This window comes from Populus alba, chromosome 3, assembly GCF_005239225.2.
Source record: "Populus alba chromosome 3, ASM523922v2, whole genome shotgun sequence".
Classification (NCBI taxonomy): domain Eukaryota; kingdom Viridiplantae; phylum Streptophyta; class Magnoliopsida; order Malpighiales; family Salicaceae; genus Populus; species Populus alba.
The window spans coordinates 14,792,793-14,817,115 of NC_133286.1; the positions used below are offsets into that span (position 1 = coordinate 14,792,793).

Genomic DNA, 24,323 nt, shown 5'->3' on the forward strand with positions numbered 1-24,323 from the left:
AAGTATAAAAAATTTATAACCATTTAGGTTGTGATTGGATTTAAATAGTTATTTTAAATTTAAATATGAGTTTGGACATGGATATTACAAACCCAAGCCGTTGAATATCGAATACCATCCTCTGATAAGCTGCCAAATGACTAGCAATCCCATATCCCCAGCTTTACGCCCCTGAGAGTGAAGTAATTCACTCTCACTCTCAGGGGAGAAAAAAGGGGCCCTTAAAGAAAGTTACACCGCGATATTTTGTGGAAAGGCCTACGATGGTAATGGTCCAGCTTCTGTAGACATATATTTGCAGGTCCATGGCCCTTTTCTCTTTTCGGCTGTCACACAGTAACAAAAATCAACATGGAGATGGGACCAATGATCGAAAGGTCATGAACGGTTTACCAACTGAACTAAAGGACGTGGACCGTTGATCCAAATGCAATAAGTCTCTATCTTGTTTTCTTCTTGCTTAAAAAACCAAAAACTATCTGCATTTCATGCACGGATAACACAAGAAAACGATTGGCACCTTCCAATTTCAATCTGTGGCCTGTTTGGCCACAGCCCGCTCTGCTAAGATTAAAAAAAGCTTGGTTCAAACCCACGTTAATATGATGGCCAAGAGGTTTGCTCCCTCTGTGGTCTCAGGTTCAAACCCCAGGTTGCTCATATGATGGCCACTGGAGGCTTACATGGTCGTTAACTTCAGGGCCCGTGGGATTAGTCGAGGTGCGCGCAAGCTGGCCCGGACACCCACGTTAATCAAAAAAAAAAAAAAAAAAAAAAAAAAAAAAAAAAAGGAATTTAAGTTTACTGTTCTATTTAAATGTAAAAAGTTTATCTTAGGAATTGTGGTTGTATTTTCCCAGTTCGAACCTTTCTCCTCATTCTGGTGTGTTACGAATAATTACATTAGATGTTGAATGTTGGGTTTGCGGTGGATATATGCAGCTTCTAAATTTGGATGTTACGCAGAAACTAAAATAACAACACCGAAAGAATCTGAAGTTGCAAGACATTGTATCCAGCAGCTTTTCAATTAAAGAAAACCCCACATTCTGAAACTTGACAACATTCAACGCTAAAACTCCCCTCCTCAAGTTACAGAAAACATGAAATCATATCCACCTGGAACACTAACAACTTGAAAGTAACCGGACTAGCATATGGACAACGTCAGCTTGAACTGGTAGGTTTTCTTGAATAGGAGTTGTGCTGTTCGACAGCTAGTCAGATTTAAGATCTTGTGTAGGAACATAGTAGGAACCTCCATTCTGATCAACACCATTTTCCACTCCCTTTTTCAACTGAATTGCACAAAAGGGATACGATATTAGCTGGAATTAATGACGCAGAATCCAAGTAGAAGGCATAGCTATATTCATACTGCTTCACATCGACCTATCTTGAACAATAATTGTATGTGATTGAGAGCATCGATACAAGACATCAAGCAAGTTCCATTGGTCAATCGATATGTTTAAAAAATGAAAAATGCATTTACCTTCCAAAGAAGCTTCTTCTGAAACCGATAGCCCTGATCAAAGAAAGCATTCAAATATCAGTTATCATAATTTTCAGGATTGCATGGTTAGTTGCAGAAAATTCCTGCTTACCTTGTCAGTTCCATAAATAAAATCACAGTATGTGAACACCGATGCAAAGTTGCTCTGGCTTTGTCCTCCAACATAATGATGGTAATCATGGTAGTCTGCACCACCATAAAATGGAATATATTTTGTGGGAGTCCAGGGAAAGTCGTATCTACATAGCAAGACATAAGTTACTCTCTTGCATGCCATGTGTTCTCCAATAGTTAAGTTAAAACATCATTGCATAACATATATATCCAGGAGATGAGGAGCAGCACAAGAGTAAATCCACGGTTGTTATGCAGCTTATCAACAAAAAACAGAACACATGAAGGAGCCGTATGTATGAACTGGATCTGAAAAAATCATAAAAGTTATGAAACATGCTCAATGTGGTTCGAGCTGTAATTAACATAAACATTCCTCAATGCATAACTATTCCTCCCTGATAACTGGGAAAAAGGAAGTCCGGGAAATGTCCCAAGCTAAATGTCTATCACAATGAAACAATACATTAATATGTCAGTATGGACACCTCTCCATTCTTAGTTTGTGGCACAGACCCCATCTTCTGGAAGTATCCTTTCTGTTTCCTTTTTTCTTCCTTCATAAGAGGAAGGAAACAACTGAGTAATATTTTGCTTCTATTTAAGCTCCCTATGGTTTCCCAAATCCGTATTGAGAAAGGAGTTTGAAAAAAATGGAAAATAAAGGCGGCATCATGATCACTACCTCCTAGCCCCACGCAAGTCATTTCAATGCAAAATGAAGCTATCTATCACTTCGAGCCATCCCAACAGAGAAATCAAAACCATGGCTCCTTGGAGAAGAATGCTCCTCTATTGTAGTACCACTGGATTTTATCTCCATATATCTATTGCATATAGATTTACATGTCTTAAAGCCTACACAACAGTAAAATACTACAACGCTTATGAGGAGACTATGTACTTCCCTAACATCAAATTTACTTTCGAACAATTTCAACCTGCGAACCACTCTGCATGATAGCTAGAAAGCAAGCAGCATTTAGCCAAATGCAAAAGCAGAAATACAATATCACCACGCCATAATTGTCATGCGGGCTAGCTTCAGGTTGCCTGATCACCACAAGTGACTGGCTCTAATACGACATAGAACTTAGCAATGTTTTATTACTTGCACCATTCATATACCTTTACAAGGAATGCACAGAACAGTGAGCTTGCATAAATTTTGGGAAAAGTCAATGGCCAAAATCTAAATAGGTGATATTCACTGATCTTACGCCACTTGTCATGAATAATCTAAGGATAGGAGCTAGCGTACATCATTTCTTAGCATTAATCACATTATTCATCCATCACCTATGCTATGATTTAAAAATTTACAAAATAATAAAATCAACAAGAAGATGGAATTTGGTACTTTACAGAAGCTCTAGCTTGCTGTGGAGGAAGTGACATGGCCTAACCTCTCCAGAAAAACAATAGCTTCTTTTTGCAAGTTTAGCTTTTCATTTACCGTAATTCTACTAATTGATCAGGTACAAAAGATTGTCGATTTGTTTATAAATCAATAACAATTCGCTGACTAAACCAAAGAAGAAGAAGAAAGAGAGAAAGAAAACGGGCCATGCTGATCCCCACATCAAGAAAAGGTAAGCCACTACTGAAGATACTTGAAATCTCCCGCTATTTTGCAGAAAAGTCTATAATTTAACAGTAAAGCAGCAAGGGAGTTCTAAAGTTGTTATCATTTTGTCACAATCAAGTAAAGCAGAAAAGGGCTCTCAGAAGAAGAAAAGCATAGCATGCGTACCCGCTGTGCGTCTCAATCGCCTCAATCTGCCGTAAAGCAATCCAAAGCCAAAATGTGATCATGTGTCCAGGAACCATAGCTGGACCAAGAAAAGATGGGATTCCGAGGATCAAAATTTCGGCCCAGTGCGCATATGGGGCAGCAAACCCAATAGGAGCTGTATATTCATGGTGAACTTTGTGGATTTTCTCGTATCCCCATTTACCATGGAGAAATCTGTGGATCCAGTAATTGGTAAAGTCTTCCACCATGAAATACACCACCAACTGTAGAAAGACTTCCCATCCGGAAGGCAATGGCAAACTTGTTCGAATCCCTATCATCTGTTAAATATGCAACAGCAGAAGCCTTAAATCTCATTTCAAAATTTAACAAAAAGAAAAAAGCAGTCAGCATCACATTCTGAAGAATCAAAAATTAAAACTGATCGCTCAATAAACCAAAATAAAATCAAACATAGTCCCAGAAAATAAATCAAAGGGAAAACCATTCAATACAGATGGCTTTAATTAATAGAAACTCCGCAACAATTACCCGAAAGCAAAACATCAATAATTATCCAATATTCACATAAATCAACAAAATCTGTGATTTCCATTAGCAACCAATGCCAAAACCCAGCAGATCCCATGGTACAGAATCTACTACAAAGCCAGAGTGCTCATCAAAAATCAATTTAACAAATCAAAGCCACACTAACAAATTCTTATAACAGAAGATGCACAAAATTTCCCAAGATAAGAAACAAAAAAGTGCCCAAAAACCAGACTTTTAGAAATCAAAACCACACGAAATCTCACAAATAAACTCTCATGAAAAAAACAAAAAACTGTCTCACCTTGACAGATGGATAAGAAACCAACTGTAAAGGCCCCACGACAAAAAAGAACATAAACATAACATCCTTGTAACACTTGAAAGTCTCAGAAGGAGACAACTTGACTTTAGGCTGAATCTTGTACTTATCAAACCCACCAGATCGCCATAGACTTATGAAAACCACGGGTAAAGGCACGACAGAGAAGAGCAGAAAAAGAAACAAGATATTATGGCAATAAAGACAATAATCTGACTTTTTTGCAGAGTAATTGAACCATAACGTCTCTGCTACTGTCAAATTCCTTCCTAGCGCCGCCGCTGCCTCGTCCAGGGTGGCGTACGGGAGCATTGCGGCGGCGGAGACTAGATTTTGGTGTGAAAACTGAGAAGGGGTGGGGGAGAGAGAAGAAGGGTGGTGCGGGGTGATGGTTGTTTAAAATATGCGGGAATTTTTGAACCGGTTTGAGGACACAAAACAAAAGGGGGTTGTCTTTATACTGGTGTTCCGTGGGACCACGGTCCTATAATATAATAGTGACAACTAACAAGTATACTTAGCTTTTGTTTTTGTTTGGAAATGCAGACGGTGGAAAATTTTGAAAATTAATATTTTTTTTATTTTTTTATTATATTAATATTAAAAATAAATTTTAAAAATAAAAAATTATTTTAATATATATTTTTTAAAAAATAATCTCTATCACTCTTTACATCACCCATCAATACACACCACAATTACACTTGGATGCCATTATGTTTTCTGCTGAAAGTATATTGAGTTTTTTTTTTTTTTTTAATGAAAAAAAGTTGTATAAACACACACACATGACCCACCAGTACACCAGCATAATTACACTTGGATGCCATTATGTAAAGGTGCTTGTGAGGATTTGTTGTGTTTGCGAGGAAGATGCAGTAAGAGAATAAAGAAGAGATCGAATGTGAGCTCCCCTTGCATCTATTATGAGTATTAAGAGAGATGAGATTAGAGCTTCTCGGTCTTACCTAGTGACTTATAGTTTTTATTTTCATATATCACGTAAATTTACTTATTATATAATAATTATTATTTTTATTTTAGATGGTTGAATTATCATTATAAATATTTACCTTGTCATTGTAGATGACTGTTTCATTATATTTAGAATTGCCTCATATAATGAGATGAGAAGTAAGCTTAATCCCAATTCTGAAAAGAGCTTGTTTTAGAACTTTATTTGATATTTGATATATGAGGTAATAGTTGTTTTTTGAAGTATTTTTTATTTGAAAATATATTAAAATAATTTTTTATTTTAAAAAATTATTTTTAATATTAGCATATCAAAACAATTTAAAAATATATATATATAAAATAATTTTAAATAAAAAAATCAAATTTTAAATAAACAATATTACATCCTTTTAATATTGTTTTTATGTGCCACGGAGAGATTTGCTAGAAGGGTTTGATTTGAATTAATTTTCTAGCTACCATGCTCGGTTTTGTAGCCTCTCTCTTTTTTTTTTTGGTTGACTGGGCTTGGTTTTACTCAGTTTTTCCTTTTTGCACTCCTCCATCTGCGTCTCTCCCCGATTTTGCACCTCCTCGGTTTAAAAAAGAAGAAGAAGAGAAACACCAACATAAGGTGATTAAGATTTTTGTATTGTATATATCTTTTTCTATATTCAATCTATTATTCTTTAAGAATTTATAAACAGAAATACAGGTTACCTATTTATAAAAATATAGTTGGTGAAATAATATGAGAGTGTGCATTTCATAATTCAAGCTTTTGACTAATTATCCGTTATGATTTGATTTCCTCAGCAGATTCTTGGTTCTTGGGTTTTGACTGATTGTTGGCGTGATCTTCTATCGTTGATTATTCTGATGCAACCGAAGGAGCTTAATCATTGGCATGATCCTTTACAGGTTTGCCCTTTTCCCCTCGGCTTGGGCCGCCCTGTCATGTGTCCTGCCTGGCGACTTACAACTCGTCTTCTTTGTGTCTCTGTTTTGCAAATCGCCATTTTTCTCTTAATAAGCAGACACATGACAGGGCGGCCCTGTTAAAGCCGTGCTCAGAGCCCGTTTGGCATTGCTGCCAAACCGGTGTTTTGACAAAATTCAATTTTTTTTTTTTTTGCTAAAATTGAGTTACGGTTGTATTTTTTGGATCGTTTTGATGTGCTGATATTAAAAATGATTTTTAAAAAATAAAAAAACATCATTTGCATGTATTTCGATACGAAAAGCTATTTGAAAAGCAACAACTACTACACTGCCAAACACGCTCTTAATTGTCCTCTTAAAAAAATAGGTAGGACACATGACATATGCTTAACTGTCATGTGCCCATTTTTTTAAGAGGACAATTAAGCACCACTTTAACAACTTTTCAATGGCTAAAAACTAAGTTCTAACTTCCAGACAGTTAACCCTTTAATTTTGCAAGCACTGATTTTCTTGAGTGATTCCCGTGACATGAAAGAAAAAATATACAGTTCCGAAATTGCTACTACTAATTTCTCAATTTTGCTAGGATAGAATGGTTAATGTAATGAGTTTAGAAAAAGCCTCGTTGTGGATTTGATTGTGGTTTTCGTTGTTATTATTTTAAAAAGGTATTCAATATTAATTTCTTGAAGCGTATTTCTTGAACATAAAATCAATCATAAAAATTATTCGTAAACGAAGAGTAAATTTTCAAATGTATCTAAAGATAAAATTTCTCTGTTTGATTATCTACAAGCAAGAAACCTGCATCTACGAATAAGAGCTAGAAATAGTAACGCAAGTCTCGAATAATAGTAAGAGACGTAGAACTATGGACAGCCAGACTATGTTAATGAATCTAGATATTACTAGTTTCATTTTCCATTTTTGCGGGTATAGAAAATGATTTTATAAATATTTTTTAAAAAATAGCATTAATTCAAAACATATCAAGTTAAAAGGGTCCAAACATGACCTGTCTATAAGATGAACATGTACAAACTCTATTTTTAAAATAAATTCTAAGCCCCGTTGTTTTCTTGAATGTTGAATAAATGGCGGGTCATTGGAAAATTTTTGTTAGTAACCTTAAAACCATCCTAACAAATTAATCTTGAAATATTTTGATTTGATTATTTATCTAACTCAAATTTTCAAATTAAATTATATATATAAAAATTATCATGATGTAATTCAGTTAGTTTGAATGATTCAAAAACAATATAAATGATCAATAAAAATTTGAGTTAGCTAAAACAAATCAGGATAACTATTTTTTAAAATATTAAAATAATAATATATTAGATCTTACCCGATCAACCTGGGATAGCCATCAAATTCACTACCCAAGGCTTGAACACAATTAGGATGCTCTAACCCAATCAGACAACTATCTATTTCCTTTTCCTTCGTTTATTCTCTTCTCAATTATATATTTTTTTAGCTTGGATAATATGAAGTTCCGCACTAAATTAAAAAAAGATTAGGATAAATTGAAATAAAGGGTTGGGGTTGAGTGGGGTGAGATTCAAGACTCAATTGAAGAGTTGTATAAAATAAAAGACTATATAATTTCTAATCAATACACCTATATGCATATTCATTACATCTTTATTTCATGTTTCTCTTCTTATATATTATTCTATCTTTCTATGATTATTAATTTAAGCATTGAGGTATCTTATGTTTAACAAAAAACATAGTAAATATCATGATGAATATAAATGAGTTTTATAACATCAAATAAATACTCAATGTAAATGATTTATTGGCATATTTTATTTGTAAATTATAGGTGTTGTGATAAAATAAGGTCTAGACACCAATTTTATCTACTATATCCTTAAATTATTATTTTTTAGGCAAATTAAGTTTTGCTGTGAAATTTTGACTCGTAGTCTAAATAATGTATCATTGAATGCTTTTAACAATTTGAAAAAACATAAAAAAAAATACATATATATTTGTGTTGATTAATCAAATGGACAATATTAAATTGACAAGATGCATAAAGTTTGTCATTTTCTAATTATTTTTATTTGTAAAAAAATAATAATAAATTGTTTCAAAACAATGTAATCTATAACATTTAGACTAATGTTTAGAGTTTGACTAGTCGTTTTAATAGTTAAATTTGATGGCGGGCCTTATTTTATCACAATTCCAATAGTTTAAGGATAACATATGTCAATTCCGAGAGTTGTAGTTTAACTGGTCAGGTTTTGAGTTTGTTTCCCATAAATCATCAGTTCAAGTCTTATAAACCTCAGAATCACTGGAATAAAGCTAGCATGGTCGTTAACTTTAGTACTCGTGAGATTAGTCGAGGTATGCATAAATTAACCCTGACACCCACATTAATCTTTTTTTTAAAAAAAAGATAACATATGTTATCAAACCCAATACAAATACAAGAAGTCTAGTTCTGCCAAAAAAAAGAGTGCAGACGACCTTAACTACTTCAATAAAACATCATCATCTCCATAAAAAAAACCCATGCATGTCTAATAAAAAAAAATGAAGTGGATATGAGAACAAAAATATTAAATCTAACAACATAAAATATAGATATGAAATTATTGAAAAAAGAAAAAGACAAAATGTTCTTGTCGTTGGTTTTAACTGGAGCTAAGAGAAAACATAAAAAAAACTCACAGAATATGAAAAAGACTTCCAACCAAGAGATATTTATTCAAATATTTTTATTTATTTTATTTTATTTTTATTTTTATTTTTATAATAATTGCAGTATCTTGAATATCAATTGTGTTCAATTAATAATCCTGAATCCAAAAAAAAAGAGAAAGAGAGAGAAAACTCCAATTATTTATGAAGTGTAAGCATTTATTACTTTTTGTTTGGTTGTTTGAAATTGTTTTTTAAAAGGTTGTTTATAAGTTAAGTATCCTGTCTAGAAATTTATGGATTTAGCAAGTTTTTAGATCCATCATCTTTAATTTAAGATATCCTTGATAGATGAAAGATATTTTTTTTATATTGATGAGATCATAATTCAGAGATATTTTATCCAAATGACATATATATTCTACGGACAAACCAATATTTTCCCTACAAGAAAGAGAAGCACTTGGAGGAATATATATAAAAATAAATAAATGATTAAGCACGTTAAATACATTTTCTCTTTGTTTTAACAATGACAATTCTATCTTATTATTCAAAAGAATAATTATTTTTTCCCTGCATTAATTTTAATTTAATCATAAAAAAATCTCTAAATAAATAAAAAAAGATTTTTTTATAGGTAACAATGATGATTTACTTGTGCTTTCACCTTAAAAAAACAAGTCAAATTACTAGAACTAGAAAATTAATGATTTTATCCTACATCTAAGCCTGACCTTCAAGATCACGAGATAAATCAAGACCTCATCAACCTAGATATTTTTTAATAGGATATCTAGTATGATAAAGATGAATTCATAAATCATTTTAGCTTTTTAATCATTTAACCCAACATATATGAATTTCTCAAAAAACTTTTGTCAGATCTATCCTCTTATCAGGGAGCCGCAGTGGATGCAGCATTTGTATTTTTTTAATAATTTCGAATGTAGGATCTAATATATTTTAGTTTTACAGTTTATATGATTTATGTACTTCTTATGAAGTTTTTTTTAATAACTTTTGTGTGGATTTGTGGTATGAGGTTTTTTATGTCTTTCGTGTGAATTTGTGGTTCTACAAGAGGATTTCCTCAACGATTTTGGTGATTGATGTCTAAATTTATCTATCGGAAAGAATGATAATTATAAGATTTTTAAATAAAAGTGTTATTGTTGGACTTCCGATGTTAAAATATATATCTCACTGATCCCTTTCTCCTATTGTGTGTGTGTAAAAGAAAAAACTTGTTTTTTCTCCTGATCTAGCATTGTTTTCAACTTTCCTCGTAAAAAATTTTTCTTTATTTTTTTAGGTGTTTATTGATTACATTGAAATCCATTATTCTTTATTTTTCTCTACGAGAATGCTGTTTTAGATTGGCTTCAATTATATATAACGTAAGAAGCATTTCTTTTTCTACATCAACAAAGATTATTTTTTTTATATTAAAAAAACATTTTAATTTTTCACATTAAAAATCCCATAGTATTAAAACCCGAACCGACAAGTCGATCTAGGACTTAACTGACTCAGGGCTAGAATTGGGTTGTGTTTAATAAAAAATAAAAAAAATTCAAAAACCCTAGTAACTTGACAGACCTGATAGGTTGATTTGGTGATTCGGTTGATCTGATAAGACCCGATTAAAAATCCAATGATAATTCGTTGATTATTTATTTATAATTTAATTAAAATATATTATTTTAATTTATAAAAAAATCTGGCATGGTCTGGGCAACCACGTGTAGATGTAGGGTACACTTGTTATTGTTATGCAGTAGAGACATGCAGGCAACAAGTAGCATTACAAGTCTATAAGCAACTGGCTGAAACTGGAGGCGTCAGCATCTCTACTACGACCTTGTCCTCTTCTCCAATCTTCCGAAAAAGAAAACCTTGATAAGCACGGGGTTGAATTGAAAAGGGGTTTAATGGTATCCTAATTCTCAACTTTTTTTTATTTATTTAGTCCACTACTTTCTTTTGTCCTAATATCATCTCTTAGTCTCTAATTATGCAATCAACTTAAATTGATCCATTGCTTGTGTGTATAAAATATTGTGATGTAATGCATTTTTTAATTCAAAATATATTAAAATAATACATTTTTTATATTTTTTATATTAATATATTAAATTATAAAAAAATACCTAAAATATCAATTTAATATTTTTTTAAAACAAAAATAATTTAAAAAACACTACCACAATATCCAATAATCACTTTGGCCAACTTAGATAGTGACACCTGTTCGGACCAATTTCTAAAAGACATATGGCATGTAACGGTATAATTTAACACCGTATATGACAACAGTTAACAAAATGATCATCAAATATTACAAAGATAACGAGTGATGTCATTAGAATAAAAAACCGTTGAGGATCAAAATGAAATAAATTAGTAGTCGAATGTCCGATGCATCAATAACCGAAATTACAAGCTTCTTTGCATAAATAAGAGTTGATGGGGCCTTGGACCGGTCCTGGTGTACAAATTGTTTGTTTTACAAAAATATGATTCTCGCTATTGAATGGCATAGAGAGAATTTATATCATATCCATACCTACAATGCCCTTGAATTTATGTGCAGTTTGGGAATTTGATCTGAATAATATTTTATTAAAAAATTATTTTTTTATTTTAAAATATTGATATTAAAAATAATTTTTATAAAATAATAAAAAATTTTATTTTAAAATATTTTTGAGCAAAATAAATTTTAAAAAACATCTCTTATCATATTCTTAATACTCCTTTACCGCTTGTTTGGAAGCGCGGGACAACCCGTATTTTTAAAAGATTTTGATTTTAAAAAAAAAAAATTTACATGTTTTGCATCGTTTTAATGCGCTGATCTTAAAAATAATTTTTTTAAAAAATAAAAAAATACATATTATTTTGATATATTTTGACATAAAAAAACAACCACAACCATAATCACAATACTAAACATAATCTTAATCACCAACAAATCTTTGAAAACTTCCCTCACTCACTCATATAAACGGACTAGGTACAAGAAAGCATGAAATATTTAAAAGATCTAAATTACAATTGCTTCCACATTTCGATGTATAAAACGAAAGAATTGATAATTTTCTCATTAATTAAAATCAATCGTCTTAATTTGTTGAGGAAAATATTATTTGTAAACCGTGTTGAAGATACGATTACTTGTTTTCTTGATCAGAGAGAATCGGTTTGAAAGCTAGGGATAAATGCCCAGACTCCAAGTTTCGGGTTACATTATATATAATAATCAAATCTTATTTTGACCGAATTGAAGAGATAAATCCGATACATAATGCATCGGTTTGAACCCTTTTTTTTTTCTCTTTTTTTTTTTAACCTGATAGAGGGCATAAGTACTCTTGTTGATTAGACGAGATCATATGATTTTGATCAGGGATGTGTCCTGATCACCTCAGCTTGCTGTCAAATGAAACAATGTGCTGATCTGCGATGTGTCCCGATCACCTCAGCTGCAGAAATCTGGATAAGAGAATCCTGTCTCCATTAACTGTTTCATGTCATATTCAAAGTCTCATGATCTTTTCCATTGATTGTTCGGTGGACTTTTTCACTTTCCTGACGGAGCCTCAATGATTGTTTCTTTTGAAACACAAACTCTCTGTGTGCTTTCCACTTGCGAACTGGACAGTTGTTTGTCGAGACTAAAATATGCTCCAAGCACGTTGAAGCTATACTTCTACGAGATATGTTTTAATTTATAGTTAAATAATTAACTACAAAATGAGATTTGATAGCACTGGGACTTAGATCCATCAGATATATTTAAATAATATTTGGTATTATAATAATAATAATTATTTTTTAAAATATTTTTAATTTAATCAAAATAATATTTTTTTATTTTTTAAAATTTATATCTAAAATTATTTAAAAAATTAATTTTAAAAAAAATAATTTAATTTTAAAAAAAAACACGATATCATCACAAAAACAAACATTATCTTAATCTCTTCATGCAAGAAAGTTTTGGGTTCTAATTCTAACAGAAAGAAAGAAAAAGATATTAATTCGAAATTCAATAAACTAAAAAAACGATAAATTAAGCTAAATTGATTTCCCAATTGTGTGAACTAATTAAGGCTACTTCCATACGAGGGTCAACACAAATAATAAGAATGTGACTTAAAATATGGGAAGATTTTGAATTCAAGTCTCACTTCTAAATAGCTTGTGTAACATTAGATATTCGTCAATTAAAGATAAAGCGTAACCTGATATAACCCCCATTGCTTATGCCTATTTATACGCATGCTATGAGCACTGAATTAAATATGTAATAAAAAGGAGAGAAAATCCAGGTCGAAGTTATAAGCATTGCGTCCCTACAAGAAGCATGCATGCATGCTTGGAAAGGGAAAACATCCTCTAAAAGCTCACTTTTCAATCATATTCTCGTGCATTACGAATCCTATTGGTTAATTTATCTATTGTTTGACTCCCATCATTTTGAAGAAAGAACAAAATCAAGTTTAGCTGAAGAATGTGATGTAAGAAACGATATTGTTACAAAAAGAGGATAAAGGAAACGCCATTGCTTTCACGTTTGTCTTTCAAAGCCATCAATTATTGTTCGATTCACATGATACATATCCGAGGCTTATGATCTTGAGCAAATTATATACACATGCTAGGTTAATCGATCCAGTAGAAGAAAACATTTCTTTATCATGTTTCTAACCACGTTACAATTGTATTGATATGTTGAAATATATGGCTTAAATTGGATAATAAGATGATTTGAATTGATCGATCCTTTGATTCAGTACATGAAGCCAAAAGGACAATGAGATTGCGAAAGTTTAGGTGGAATTAGGAGGAAAATGATTTTTTTTATACTTTAAAATAACAATATGTAAACATGATCAATAACAATGTTAACAACATGTAAAAAATAAGCTAGCGAGCTTGTAGTTCAACTGGCACCCACATCCTTTATTTTTTATCATGTAAAATGGAAGGTATACTTCCAATCTCAAAGCCTTATGTTTTCCTTAGATTTGAAAACATTTTTGCCTTAATCTATTTTTCAATAAAACATTTTCGAACAAGCAAGAAATATGGCATAAGCTCAGTTATTTCCTAACTGGAACGATTGCCATAACTTTTGCAGTACAGACTCACGTTCTATACCGATTACCAGAACCTTTGCATACAGATTCATGTTCTATACAGACAGCTTTCCTTTAAGACCGAATGATTGGGTTTTGAAATAAGACCCTAATTAATGAATATTAAGACAGAAAGGCAATCTAGTTTGCTTTTTCGAAGACCAAGGAAAATCTTGCTACATTTACAATTTCCTTGAGATCTCATCTTCCCAGATACAAAATTTTGATAGACGTGGACCCTGTTTTTTCTTTTCCTTTCTTTTTAATTTGACTTCCTTTATTTGATCTGGGTATTAGCTGTGAACAATTTCTCATTGCTGTTTGATTCCTTCCACCTATATACAGAGCTAGTAGAATATTATAAGAAAGCCTTACCATGAAACAAAGTCATTGAGTGTTTAGACCGAGAATCGTCACAAATGACAATAAAAAACACGGTCGCCATGATTATAAGCTGCTATTTGACTTCGTAATTTTTTTAATCATTAGTTTCTTTCACGCTATAGCACTTCCTAATTAATCAACAAGAAGACTGTATATTTACACGTCATTGGAGATGCCCTTTGATACTCAGTTTGGTCAGTTTTTGAACAATTTTGTGATGGAGTTCTCGTGAAATTTGCGTGAATGTCCTCGCAGACACGAATTGCCTAGCATCGGTTTCAATCCTTTAGAAATTACAATATAAATAATGGATTTTGTGGAAGGTGTTAATGAGACACACGTATAATTTTAAAAACTCCCACCAGATAATTCTGATAAATTAAGGTTTTTCTTTTTATCGGACCAATCCAACAATTGGTTCACTGGTCGTTGGACTGATAATATCACTGACAATATTCTGACATCATTTGCGTTATCCCAAATAATGAAAGCAACTTGTGTAAAAGTTTTCAAGCAGAAAGCCTAGACCTAAGCAAAGCTCGCTCTGAGGATAGCATCTTCTGTCATCTTTTTCAGTAAAAACAGTTTTGATTTACAGCGAAAGTGCAAAAGGGATCACGTATCAAAATCCAATCATGTGATGGGGTTCATCCATCTTCACTCTGATGCAGTAATTGGGCCTACCTTATTTTGATCAAATGACTTAGTGATGTTGATGATGATGTGATGTGATGTGATTTGATTTGTGCTGTGCAAATGATTTGGTGTGAGGACTGTGGCAGCACAAAAAGACTCATCTTTTACCACGTAGTTGTCGGGTTTGAAGACATGATTGACCGAGCAGTAGTGCAGAAACTGACTAGCATGCGAGACGAGGCAAAATGGATTGCTATAATTAATGAAAGGTACAGCCATGGCCTCTATGGTGATCATTAACCTTCCTATTTATTTGTCCTCCATTGTTGTGGTATGTCATCGGCATACTTAATTGTTTAAAAACACTTGTTGACTGATAATTTTTTAAATTCGTTATGTCCAAATCCTTCTATAGTTATATATGCGTAAGTGACATATAGCAGCCTAATAAAAACGTAATCGCCATTGTCATGAGCAAATTAAAACCAGGAGGGCGCCATTATTAAACCAAGAAGAAATTGTATGGTAGAACGTCAAAGATATAAACTAATTACAATATAAACTTCAATAGTTATCAAATTTTAATGTGGCAGATTGTGTAATCGCAGACATAGATGCCCTGAAGATTGTTATTGTGTAATGGTAGCGCATTCATAGTGTAAAAGTTATTGTTGTTTATACTCGTAAAATAATAATTTGATTTTTTTTTGTTTTTTTAATTCTTGTAGTTTTAGATATTTATGTTTCGGTTATTAACTTTTTTTTATTATGTTTTAGTTTATAAATGTTGAGAAAGAAAATTGTTGAAAATAAAAGGAGTGAGAAAATCTTTGATTCGCCATATTCTTATGATAAATAAAAAACAAATCTCAATGTTGATGGAATCATCTGAATAAGAGTATTCAATTAAATTGATTTGAATTTCTAATCATATCAGAACTTGAATTTTTTTATTATTATTTGATTTAATTTTAAGTTTCTAGATTAATTAGAAGGTGAGATTGTAGTTGGAGTTATTGAAGTTCTTAGTATTTTTAGGTGAGAATGAGTTAAAAATTAAATTTTTAGATTCAAATATCTCAAACTCGATTTTAAAACTGCTAGAGATGGTAGGAATTTGCTGTAGTGGAAGACACTTGATAGGACAAACAATGTGTCCTGCACTTGAGTTTTTTTAAAAGAGAACAATGCACACTGGCCTGGGTTTTTTTATGAGTCAAGTACACGAGCTTGGTAATGTAGGCCCATGAGCGCTAACCACTCCTCTTCTATATATATATATATATCTTAAAATAAAATTATTTTAAAATAAATATTAAAATGATGTTTTAAAATCCTTCAAATATCCCATATTTTTTTAAACCATGATTGGAGATTTTTACGATTATATTTACATTTTTTTAACAATAATATATAAAACTAATATGCACCATATTTTATATAAAAAAATATTCATGAGAATAAAATATATATTTTATTATTTATTATTTTCATTTTTTTATATATTTCTTTGACTTGATTTTTTTTTCATTCAATGCATAAAAATAATCAAGATTTATTTTTTTATTTCTTTGTTAAAAGTTAGTTCATAGATCATGATAAGTTTTTAATATGAAAAACCATACTCCTGGTGAGAAAAAAAAATCATCCAAATAAATAAATAAATGAGTAGAAAAATGGTAGTTTTGGCTAAAAGAAATTAAAATACATTTCCTTCTAAATTTAATCATTTAAATTCTTTATTTTAATTGCACTAATTTATTATTAAAAAAACCTTGTTGTTGATACAAAAATCATAAACTTATCAAATAAAAAAATGCATGAAATGTTATTTTTATTAAAGAAATGATTTCTACTCTAAAACTTAAATTATTAAAATTCTTTTGGGTAGTTTTTAAAATTATTGAAAAATTAAATAAAAATTAGTTTTGAGAATACCCCGCAGCCTCTTTCAAGAAAAAAAATATATTTAATTTCTATAGTGGAAAGCCAGTCGAGCTTTCCTGCTAGGGCCCGACCTACAGCAATTGAGCCGGATGGGACTAGCAGGCTAGAAATTCATGCCTAGTCTTGTTCAGGTTGGACTGTCGGACCCATGATCATATCACACTCCATGAGAGAGAGAGAGAGAGAGAGAGAGAGAGAGAGAGAGAGAGAGAGGCTTGCTCATCTCAATTATTGGTGTCTGTTTATTTGTTTCGTAGTTTGTCTTAAGTGTTTGAGAAATTGCATGAGAGAGTGTTGTTGATGTCCTGTAGCTCTCTGTGGAAGCATTCAAAACTTTGTTATAACCATTGCTATGTTCTTGCACTCGAGCGTGACCTAAGCCTTAAACATGGTTGGTGATATAAAACCTATCGACCGCCATTGATGCTTAAGATTTTGTAAAATCCCTCGCTATTGGAAACTTCTTTTTAATAGCAAATGACCTCAAGCAAAGAATATTCACGAGGTGTCGTGCTTTCGCTTCCATGTTTTTGCTCCTTTTCCTTCCATACTTTTACATATCAATAACCATGTTGTTTTCTGTTTTCTCAGGGCTTGATAACCCTTGTTAGCTTTTATAGTAGAAAAGGAACGAAATATTATAATATATGGCTATCACCATGCATTTAGCCGTACGTGAAAATGCACGCCATTTGAATATGATAATTGAAGATGGCAAAGCTTTGATGATTCAGTAAGATTAATACCATGCGAATGACGATGTGAAAGGGGATGATCTCGCTGGTGAATTGATTGGTGAGTATATATACTGATTAACATGAGGGCGAAACCGCGTGAATTGAGAGGCGGGCCTATGCGGAAACTATTGATTTTCAATGCTTTCTCTAAAGTGGTTTTAAAACATGAAATAAAGGGGGGGTCCTGTTGCGTTGCTTGCTCATGACTACAAGCCTGTCTTTTCAATGTTTGTATTATCACCCGCCACTCGCTAAACAATGTCCAATTACTCTCCAAGATCAATAATTTAACAACAACAACAACAACAACAACTATATATATATATAAAGAGAAATATTAAGTAAAAATATTTTTATGATTTTTTACGGATCTTGAATTTTATTTTATTTCTCATTCTCTATTTAATTCTTTAAAAAATATATATAATAACCAATAGGGTGTTACTAATTATTCAAAATATACCATAAATTTTTTAAAATTTTATGTGGAATCAATTTATTTTTATGGAAGGTGTTCTAAATTTCATCACTATTATTTTTGCAATTGTTTTGTAAAGGATTGCGATGGCTAAGACACTACATTATCTTACATTTTATTGATGAAATATTTCATTAGTAGTTAGATAATGATTCTATCAGCATTATTTTTACTGACGGGCTTATAGATGTCATGATTTTTACTAATGGGTTTATAGACAATTCTTTCGGCATAAAATATTTCATTAGTATCAATTTATTTTATGGAAGATGATCTACGTTGTGAAACCTTGAAACCCAGATCAATTTAATTTATTTTCGTCTCAATATTATATAATCAATGAAGCACGTTGTTTTTTTTTTTTCAAAAATGTTTTCTCTTTTTCCTTTTATTTTCTAAAAATTCTATTTTTCTATTTTTTTCTCTAATTTCATTATTTACCATTTTAATATTTTTAAAAGGGTTGTCACGATTTGTTTTGATTGTTTTATATATGAGATTATTGCAATATTAGACAAACATCTCAATTTTCACTAAGTGTTTATTTTTGTTATCATATCATTAAATAAAAATTAGTTTAGAAAACAAAAAACTTAAACTCAGTGGAGTTAATAATCCTAGTCATGGGTTTTGTGAGTTAAGCTATAAAACCCAAGTTGATTTAATTTGTGAGTTAAGCTTTGGGTTTTGTTATCATATCATACCATTTTTTTATTTAACCATTTTTTCCTTTGTTTTTCTTAAAGAAACTAGTACCTTTATTCCAAGTCTAAGGTGACAGCCTTACCCTAAGCAGGCCATAATTGTAAGCCCATTATTCCAAGAAGCCCTTGTTTGATAAAACTACAAAGCTTTTGATTGAATTCCAATAAAGAAAGGCCTTTGATTTGGGCTCTTTGTTAGCTCCTCATAGTTTACCGTCTTCAAGAGCAGAGCCATAAAAATGTCGTAAGTTTACAACTTTACATGTTTCGAGGCAGGGGCAGGGAGATTAAGAAGTCGAAGAGAAAGCCCAGATAATGGAAACGGCATCATATTCAATTCAGGTTTGGGAATCCATTTTGTATTTATTTTAATTCTACCTTTTCAGTTCCTTTGGTTATATGAATCTCTGTTTCTTTTTTTCCCTCCTTGTTAAGGTTTAAAGCTCAAAACTTGAAGTCTTTTCTTATCGGGTATGCAAGTGTGTATGCTTGCTGGTATACCTAATGAAGGGATGAATGCTTTTGTTTTTTTTTTAATTTAGTTTTCTGGTCTTAATTTGGTTTACTCGAGCGATTTATGGAGATTCTATCAAATGAAGGAAAGGATTTGAGCTCTTTTAGTGACACGGGCTCCTTTAAATGATGACTTTCTTGCATTTGAGTAATGATGATTCTGATTGCTGTTTGTAGTCCTATATTTTTATCCAGTATGACCTTTCCTTCATGTATTTGATTTCTCTATAGATGTAGTCTTAAAGACCAAGATTATGTGCTGGGCTATCAGATTATTGAATTCATGCTATTTTTTTTGTTACATAGATGTATGCTGTGTCCAATTGAATCCTTTGTTATGCGCTTTGTGGTGTTCTACTGCGTGTTTGCTTGCTTAATGTGTTCATCGTCGCTAAATTTGGTGGATTGGACAGTGGGTACCAATGCCTCCGAGCGACCAGCTTGTAAATTCTAACTTGCAAGTGTGTTATCATAAAAAATTCAGTTGGATAAATGACTTTTTGGTTTGATGTTATGTCAAAGTAAGGTAGGTGATTTGGTCTTACTGTTTCTGGTCTGATTTATCTTTAGGACAACTCTTTTGTTCAGGTGAATAGCTTCAAGGATTGAATTCCTGTACTATAATACATCTAACCTTACCATCTTTTATTTTTCATGGGTATCATGGCCAATCATCCATCAGTCTGGTGCATGGTTGTGTGTTGACCTTCACAAGAGATAAAGAAGTATCATTGTTATTAAGGCTTGCGTTCCCTTGTTTCTTTTGTTGTGATGCCATTTCAGAAGATCAAGATATAATGATCACGAGCCAAACTGAAACTATGTTTTCCTAATTGATTAGAAACGAAGAATTTGCGACCAAATGGTTTGAACAACCACAGGTTCTTTTTGGATTGTTCGACCTTGCCATCCAGATGCTGGCTGCCAAACTGACAACGATATTGAACAATTATCTGACTGCCAATCAGGCAAAACAAACTCATGCATGCATCATCATTAATGGTTTTAATAACCTGGAGCCTCTCTTGGTTCGTCAAATCCTCCAGTCTGCTGGCAATAACTCTAGAAGAATTTCTCAATATGTCCATAGCATCCTTTACCATTTGCCACATCCAGATTCATTCTCATGGGGTTTGGCAATTAGATATTTCTCTCAGCAAGGCCAATTCAAGGAAGCCTTGTATCTTTATGTTCAGATGCAGAGACAAGGATTGTGTCCAAGCACATTTGCTGTATCTTCTGCTTTAAGGGCATATGCTAGGACCACATACAAGATGGGTGGAATGTCAATCCATGCTGAGAGTTATAAATATGGGTTCTCTAATTGTGTTTATGTTCAAACAGCACTTGTGGATTTATATTCAAAACTGGGTGATATGAACACCGCGCAGAAGGTTTTTGATGAGCTGGCAGAGAAAAATGTGGTTTCATGGAATTCAATTTTATCTGGGCATCTGAAATCTGGGAATTTACTGGAGGCTCAGAGGGTGTTCGACCAGATTTCAAAGAAAGATGTCATATCTTGGAATTCAATGATATCAGGGTATGCGAAAATAGGGGACATGGACCGCGCATGTGTTCTGTTTCAACAGATGCCAGAGAAAAACTGTTCTTCTTGGAATGCATTGATTAGTGGATACATCAATTGTGGGGACATAAAATTTGCTTGGAGATTTTTTGACGCAATGCCCGAAAGAAATAGTGTTTCTTGGATCACAATGATTGCTGGGTACTCAAAATGCGGAGATGTTGACTCTGCTAGCAAACTGTTTGATCAGATAGCTAAGAAAGATCTGCTCACATTTAATGCCATGATATCTTGCTTTGCTCAGAATAGCCAACCGAGGAAGGCCCTCCGGTTGTTTAGTGAGATGCTTAAGGCTTATGCAAATATTCAGCCAGATCAGATGACTTTGGCAAGTGTTGTATCAGCTTGTTCACAATTGGGAGACTTGAGATTTGCATCATGGATTGAGTCATACGTAAATGATCTTGGAACAGAGATTGATGACCAGTTGGTTACTGCTTTACTTGACCTCTATGCAAAGTGTGGGAGTGTTGACAAGGCATACGAGCTATTTCATGGCTTAAACAAGAAGGATGTGGTTGCTTATAGTGCTATGATCTCAGGATGTGGCATAAATGGCAAGGTTGCTGATGCTATCAAGTTGTTTGACATGATGGTGGATGCCCAAATCCATCCAAATTTAGCCACCTTTACAGGGCTCTTAACTGCATGTAACCATGCTGGACTGGTCGAAGAGGGCTACCGATTATTTAGTTCCATGAAGGACCATGGCCTTGTACCTTCAATTGATCATTATGCAATCATGGTCGATCTTTTAGGGAGAGCTGGAAGATTACAAGATGCATATGAGCTGATAAAGAGCATGCCAATGCAACCTCATTCTGGGGTTTGGGGGGCATTGCTGCTTGCATGCACCGTTCATAACAATGTGGAGCTAGGAGAGATTGCAGCTCAGCATTGTTTTGATTTGGAGACTAATGCAACTGCTTATTATTCTCTTCTCGCCAACATTTATTCCTCTGCTGGAAGGTGGGATGATGTCGGGAGATTGAGAAAGTTGTGGAAAGAGAAGAAATTGGCCAAGTTATCAGGGTGTAGTTGGACAGAATCAACTTGACTTTTTCGTACTCAGAGGGTAAGATGCTAGCCTGTGAGTCCTTGTAGATCGTAGACCCTCCTGGCTCCAAATCTGGTCTTGGGATGGCAAATTCAATTTGCTAAATGTAGAAGAAAGTTGGTCAAGTCATGCATGAATCTGCTTTGAGTTTTAAATGTCCTTAAAGCTTCATCAGGGAGGCCAAGTCTTATATTACGAAGGCTAAAATCAACTTAAGAGCAAAATCTAGTATGATATGAAGGATGAAGCTGATTGGGAGAAAATGAATATCGTCCCTGCTTTGTCATGAAATTGTGGGTTGGGGTCTTATTTTCCAGTGGACCATCCTCCTCAGCATGGCAAGATCATTTTATGTCTGTGGACATGTCCGATTTATGGTTGGTTCATGAACTGCGGCATGGTTATATACCGATGTTTTCTTCATCCTCTGGTTCGTTGTCCACACAAGGTGCACGGATCTTTTCCTAGTAAGTCATTTATTTTCTCTACCTTGTTCAAATAGAAGCTGGTATTTTAATGGTTTCATAAAAGAACTTCACTTGTAACCTGCCATGCGGCAGCAAAACGAGTTCTGCCTTTCCCTGACTTGTTCTCGGCATCATTGATGCTTGTTCTTTTGAAGTTAATGTATTATTGATTCTTCAACTCGCTGATTTCAACCCTGAAGACGCTGAATAATATGTGGATTTGGTGGAGTTAGATCATTGACGTTTCACTGTCGTTTGAACACTATTATGTGGATGAAACAATTATGCAAGATGTGTATTCCAAGGAAAGATGGAGTAAAGAGGGGGAGGGGACAAAGGGCAATGATCTAGGAATGTTTTACAGCAAATAACCACCAGTCCAAGCTCAGGGAAACAAAAGAGATGGAATGTACTCGATTTAATATCATTACCTTCTTTTATATCTCGCCAGCTTGGTGCTCGTATGACAAGTACCTTTCCATATTTTAATATTTTCGAAAATATTTAAAATAATAGGTAAATCATATTTGAGTTTATTAATTCGATGAACAATACAATACCACAGGCAGGGGCAAAACCAGGGGAGGCAAGGGCCCTGCAAAATATTTCAAGTTTTTTTTTTTTAAATATAAAATAATATGGTATTTTTATTTTAAATAAATAAACTTTTTAATAATATGTCTTTGTTATATTAATTTTGTTGTCTCTTATCAAATACTACCAGCTCTTTTCCTGACTGCAGGCCTAGTTTTTTTCGAGGAGGGGAGGGTTGAATAGTCTGTTGATCTTGGGACTTTATAATATATAATTCTTTAGATTATTATTATTTCTCATGGAGATGGTTCTGCTTTTTGAAGAAAATGAGTAAGATGGGTAATGTAGTAGATATTGTTTTTTATTTAGAAATTTATTAAAATAATATTTTATTATTATTATTTTTAAAATTTATTTTTAATATTAATATGTTAAAACAATTTGAAGCAAATAATAAAATAAAATATTTTTAAAAATACTTTTAAAATTTAAAAACAAAAAAACCTTTATTAAAAGACGACGAAAATTCAAAAAGCAAAGAAATGGATGAGAGTTGGATGGATAATTGGGTTCCTTTACAGTTAAGTTACGACAAAAGCTAATTATCAAAAGGAACAAGTTGCCACTAAAACCTGTAAATGCCATTAAAAAATTATGGAGAAGAGTTATAAAAAGGACCAGGCAGCCACAAATATGATAAATAAAATTTAACGAAGAAAGAAAATAAATGGAAAATGGGCAGACAAACCGAGCATCTTCAGCATGCAGTGTCTGAAGCAAGGAATAGAAACCATCCAACTTTATTTCTTAAGACCGAAGTTAGATCTGGTAAGTTTTTTAAAACCATCTCCACATGAACATCGATGCTCACTATGTGATCAGACCACAGAACATGGACAAGTGAAATCCCTCGTCCAGGCAGTCCATGAATGAGAGGCGTTTGAAAATATAATAATTGTTTTTTTATAAATTAATTTAAAATTTTTATAAAAATATTTTTAAAACATAAAAATAATCAATTAACCAAAAGGGAACAAGCAACCATATAACTTGGTTTTTGGAGCAAATTGAGACCTTGATCACAAAAATTGGCTCTAAATGCGGCCTTAAAGGCGAATACAAACATTGAAAGTGTGATTTGGCAGTGGTCTTGGGTCGTCAAATGTCCAAAACGCTGCAAACCGCCTATTTGCGACACGGGGTTAGGTAATAATAAAATAGGAATCCTTCTAGGTGACCCCCGTGTCGTGAGACGAATTCATATCCACCGTTTATCGGTGGGATCAACGGCTGACACTCTTTCTCCCATAAAATAATTCCTGGCGG

At 32.7% G+C, this 24,323-nt stretch overlaps 2 protein-coding genes across 5 annotated transcripts; one reads left to right on the forward strand and one right to left on the reverse strand.

Annotated features, from left to right (window-relative positions):
* Nucleotides 1-989: 989 nt before the first annotated feature.
* Nucleotides 990-4,660, reverse strand: LOC118028552 (methylsterol monooxygenase 1-1). The gene is made up of 5 exons (XM_035032165.2): nt 4,222-4,660; nt 3,384-3,706; nt 1,608-1,755; nt 1,496-1,528; nt 990-1,298 (listed from the first exon to the last, which is right to left on the reverse strand). Exons 1-5 carry the CDS (start codon nt 4,549-4,551, stop codon nt 1,218-1,220), a joined length of 915 nt encoding a protein of 304 aa, XP_034888056.1. The 5' UTR covers nt 4,552-4,660; the 3' UTR covers nt 990-1,217.
* Nucleotides 4,661-19,036: 14,376 nt separating this feature from the next.
* Nucleotides 19,037-22,695, forward strand: LOC118028551 (pentatricopeptide repeat-containing protein At4g22760). 4 transcript variants are annotated; one of them, XM_035032164.2, is made up of 2 exons: nt 19,037-19,180; nt 20,135-22,695. In XM_035032164.2, exon 2 carries the CDS (start codon nt 20,266-20,268, stop codon nt 21,994-21,996), a length of 1,731 nt encoding a protein of 576 aa, XP_034888055.1. In that variant the 5' UTR covers nt 19,037-19,180; nt 20,135-20,265; the 3' UTR covers nt 21,997-22,695. The 4 variants fall into 4 exon arrangements, with proteins under 4 accessions (XP_034888055.1, XP_034888054.1, XP_073263963.1 ...); XM_035032163.2 differs by having other exon boundaries at nt 19,046-19,180; nt 20,193-22,695; XM_073407862.1 differs by having other exon boundaries at nt 19,072-19,180; nt 19,274-22,695.
* The last annotated feature ends 1,628 nt before the right edge of the window (nt 22,696-24,323 follow it).

Excerpts from the sequence above, each read along its gene's own strand:
- LOC118028552 (XM_035032165.2), bottom strand. The coding sequence starts at position 4,551 with ATGCTCCCGTACGCCACCCTGGACGAGGCAGCGGCGGCGCTAGGAAGG. Across the intron at positions 1,756-3,383 it reads GCGATTGAGACGCACAGCGG|ATACGACTTTCCCTGGACTC; the intron begins GTACGCATGCTA and ends CTTGCTATGTAG. Across the intron at positions 1,299-1,495 it reads AGAAGAAGCTTCTTTGGAAG|TTGAAAAAGGGAGTGGAAAA; the intron begins GTAAATGCATTT and ends TGTGCAATTCAG.
- LOC118028551 (XM_035032164.2), top strand. The coding sequence starts at position 20,266 with ATGCTGGCTGCCAAACTGACAACGATATTGAACAATTATCTGACTGCC.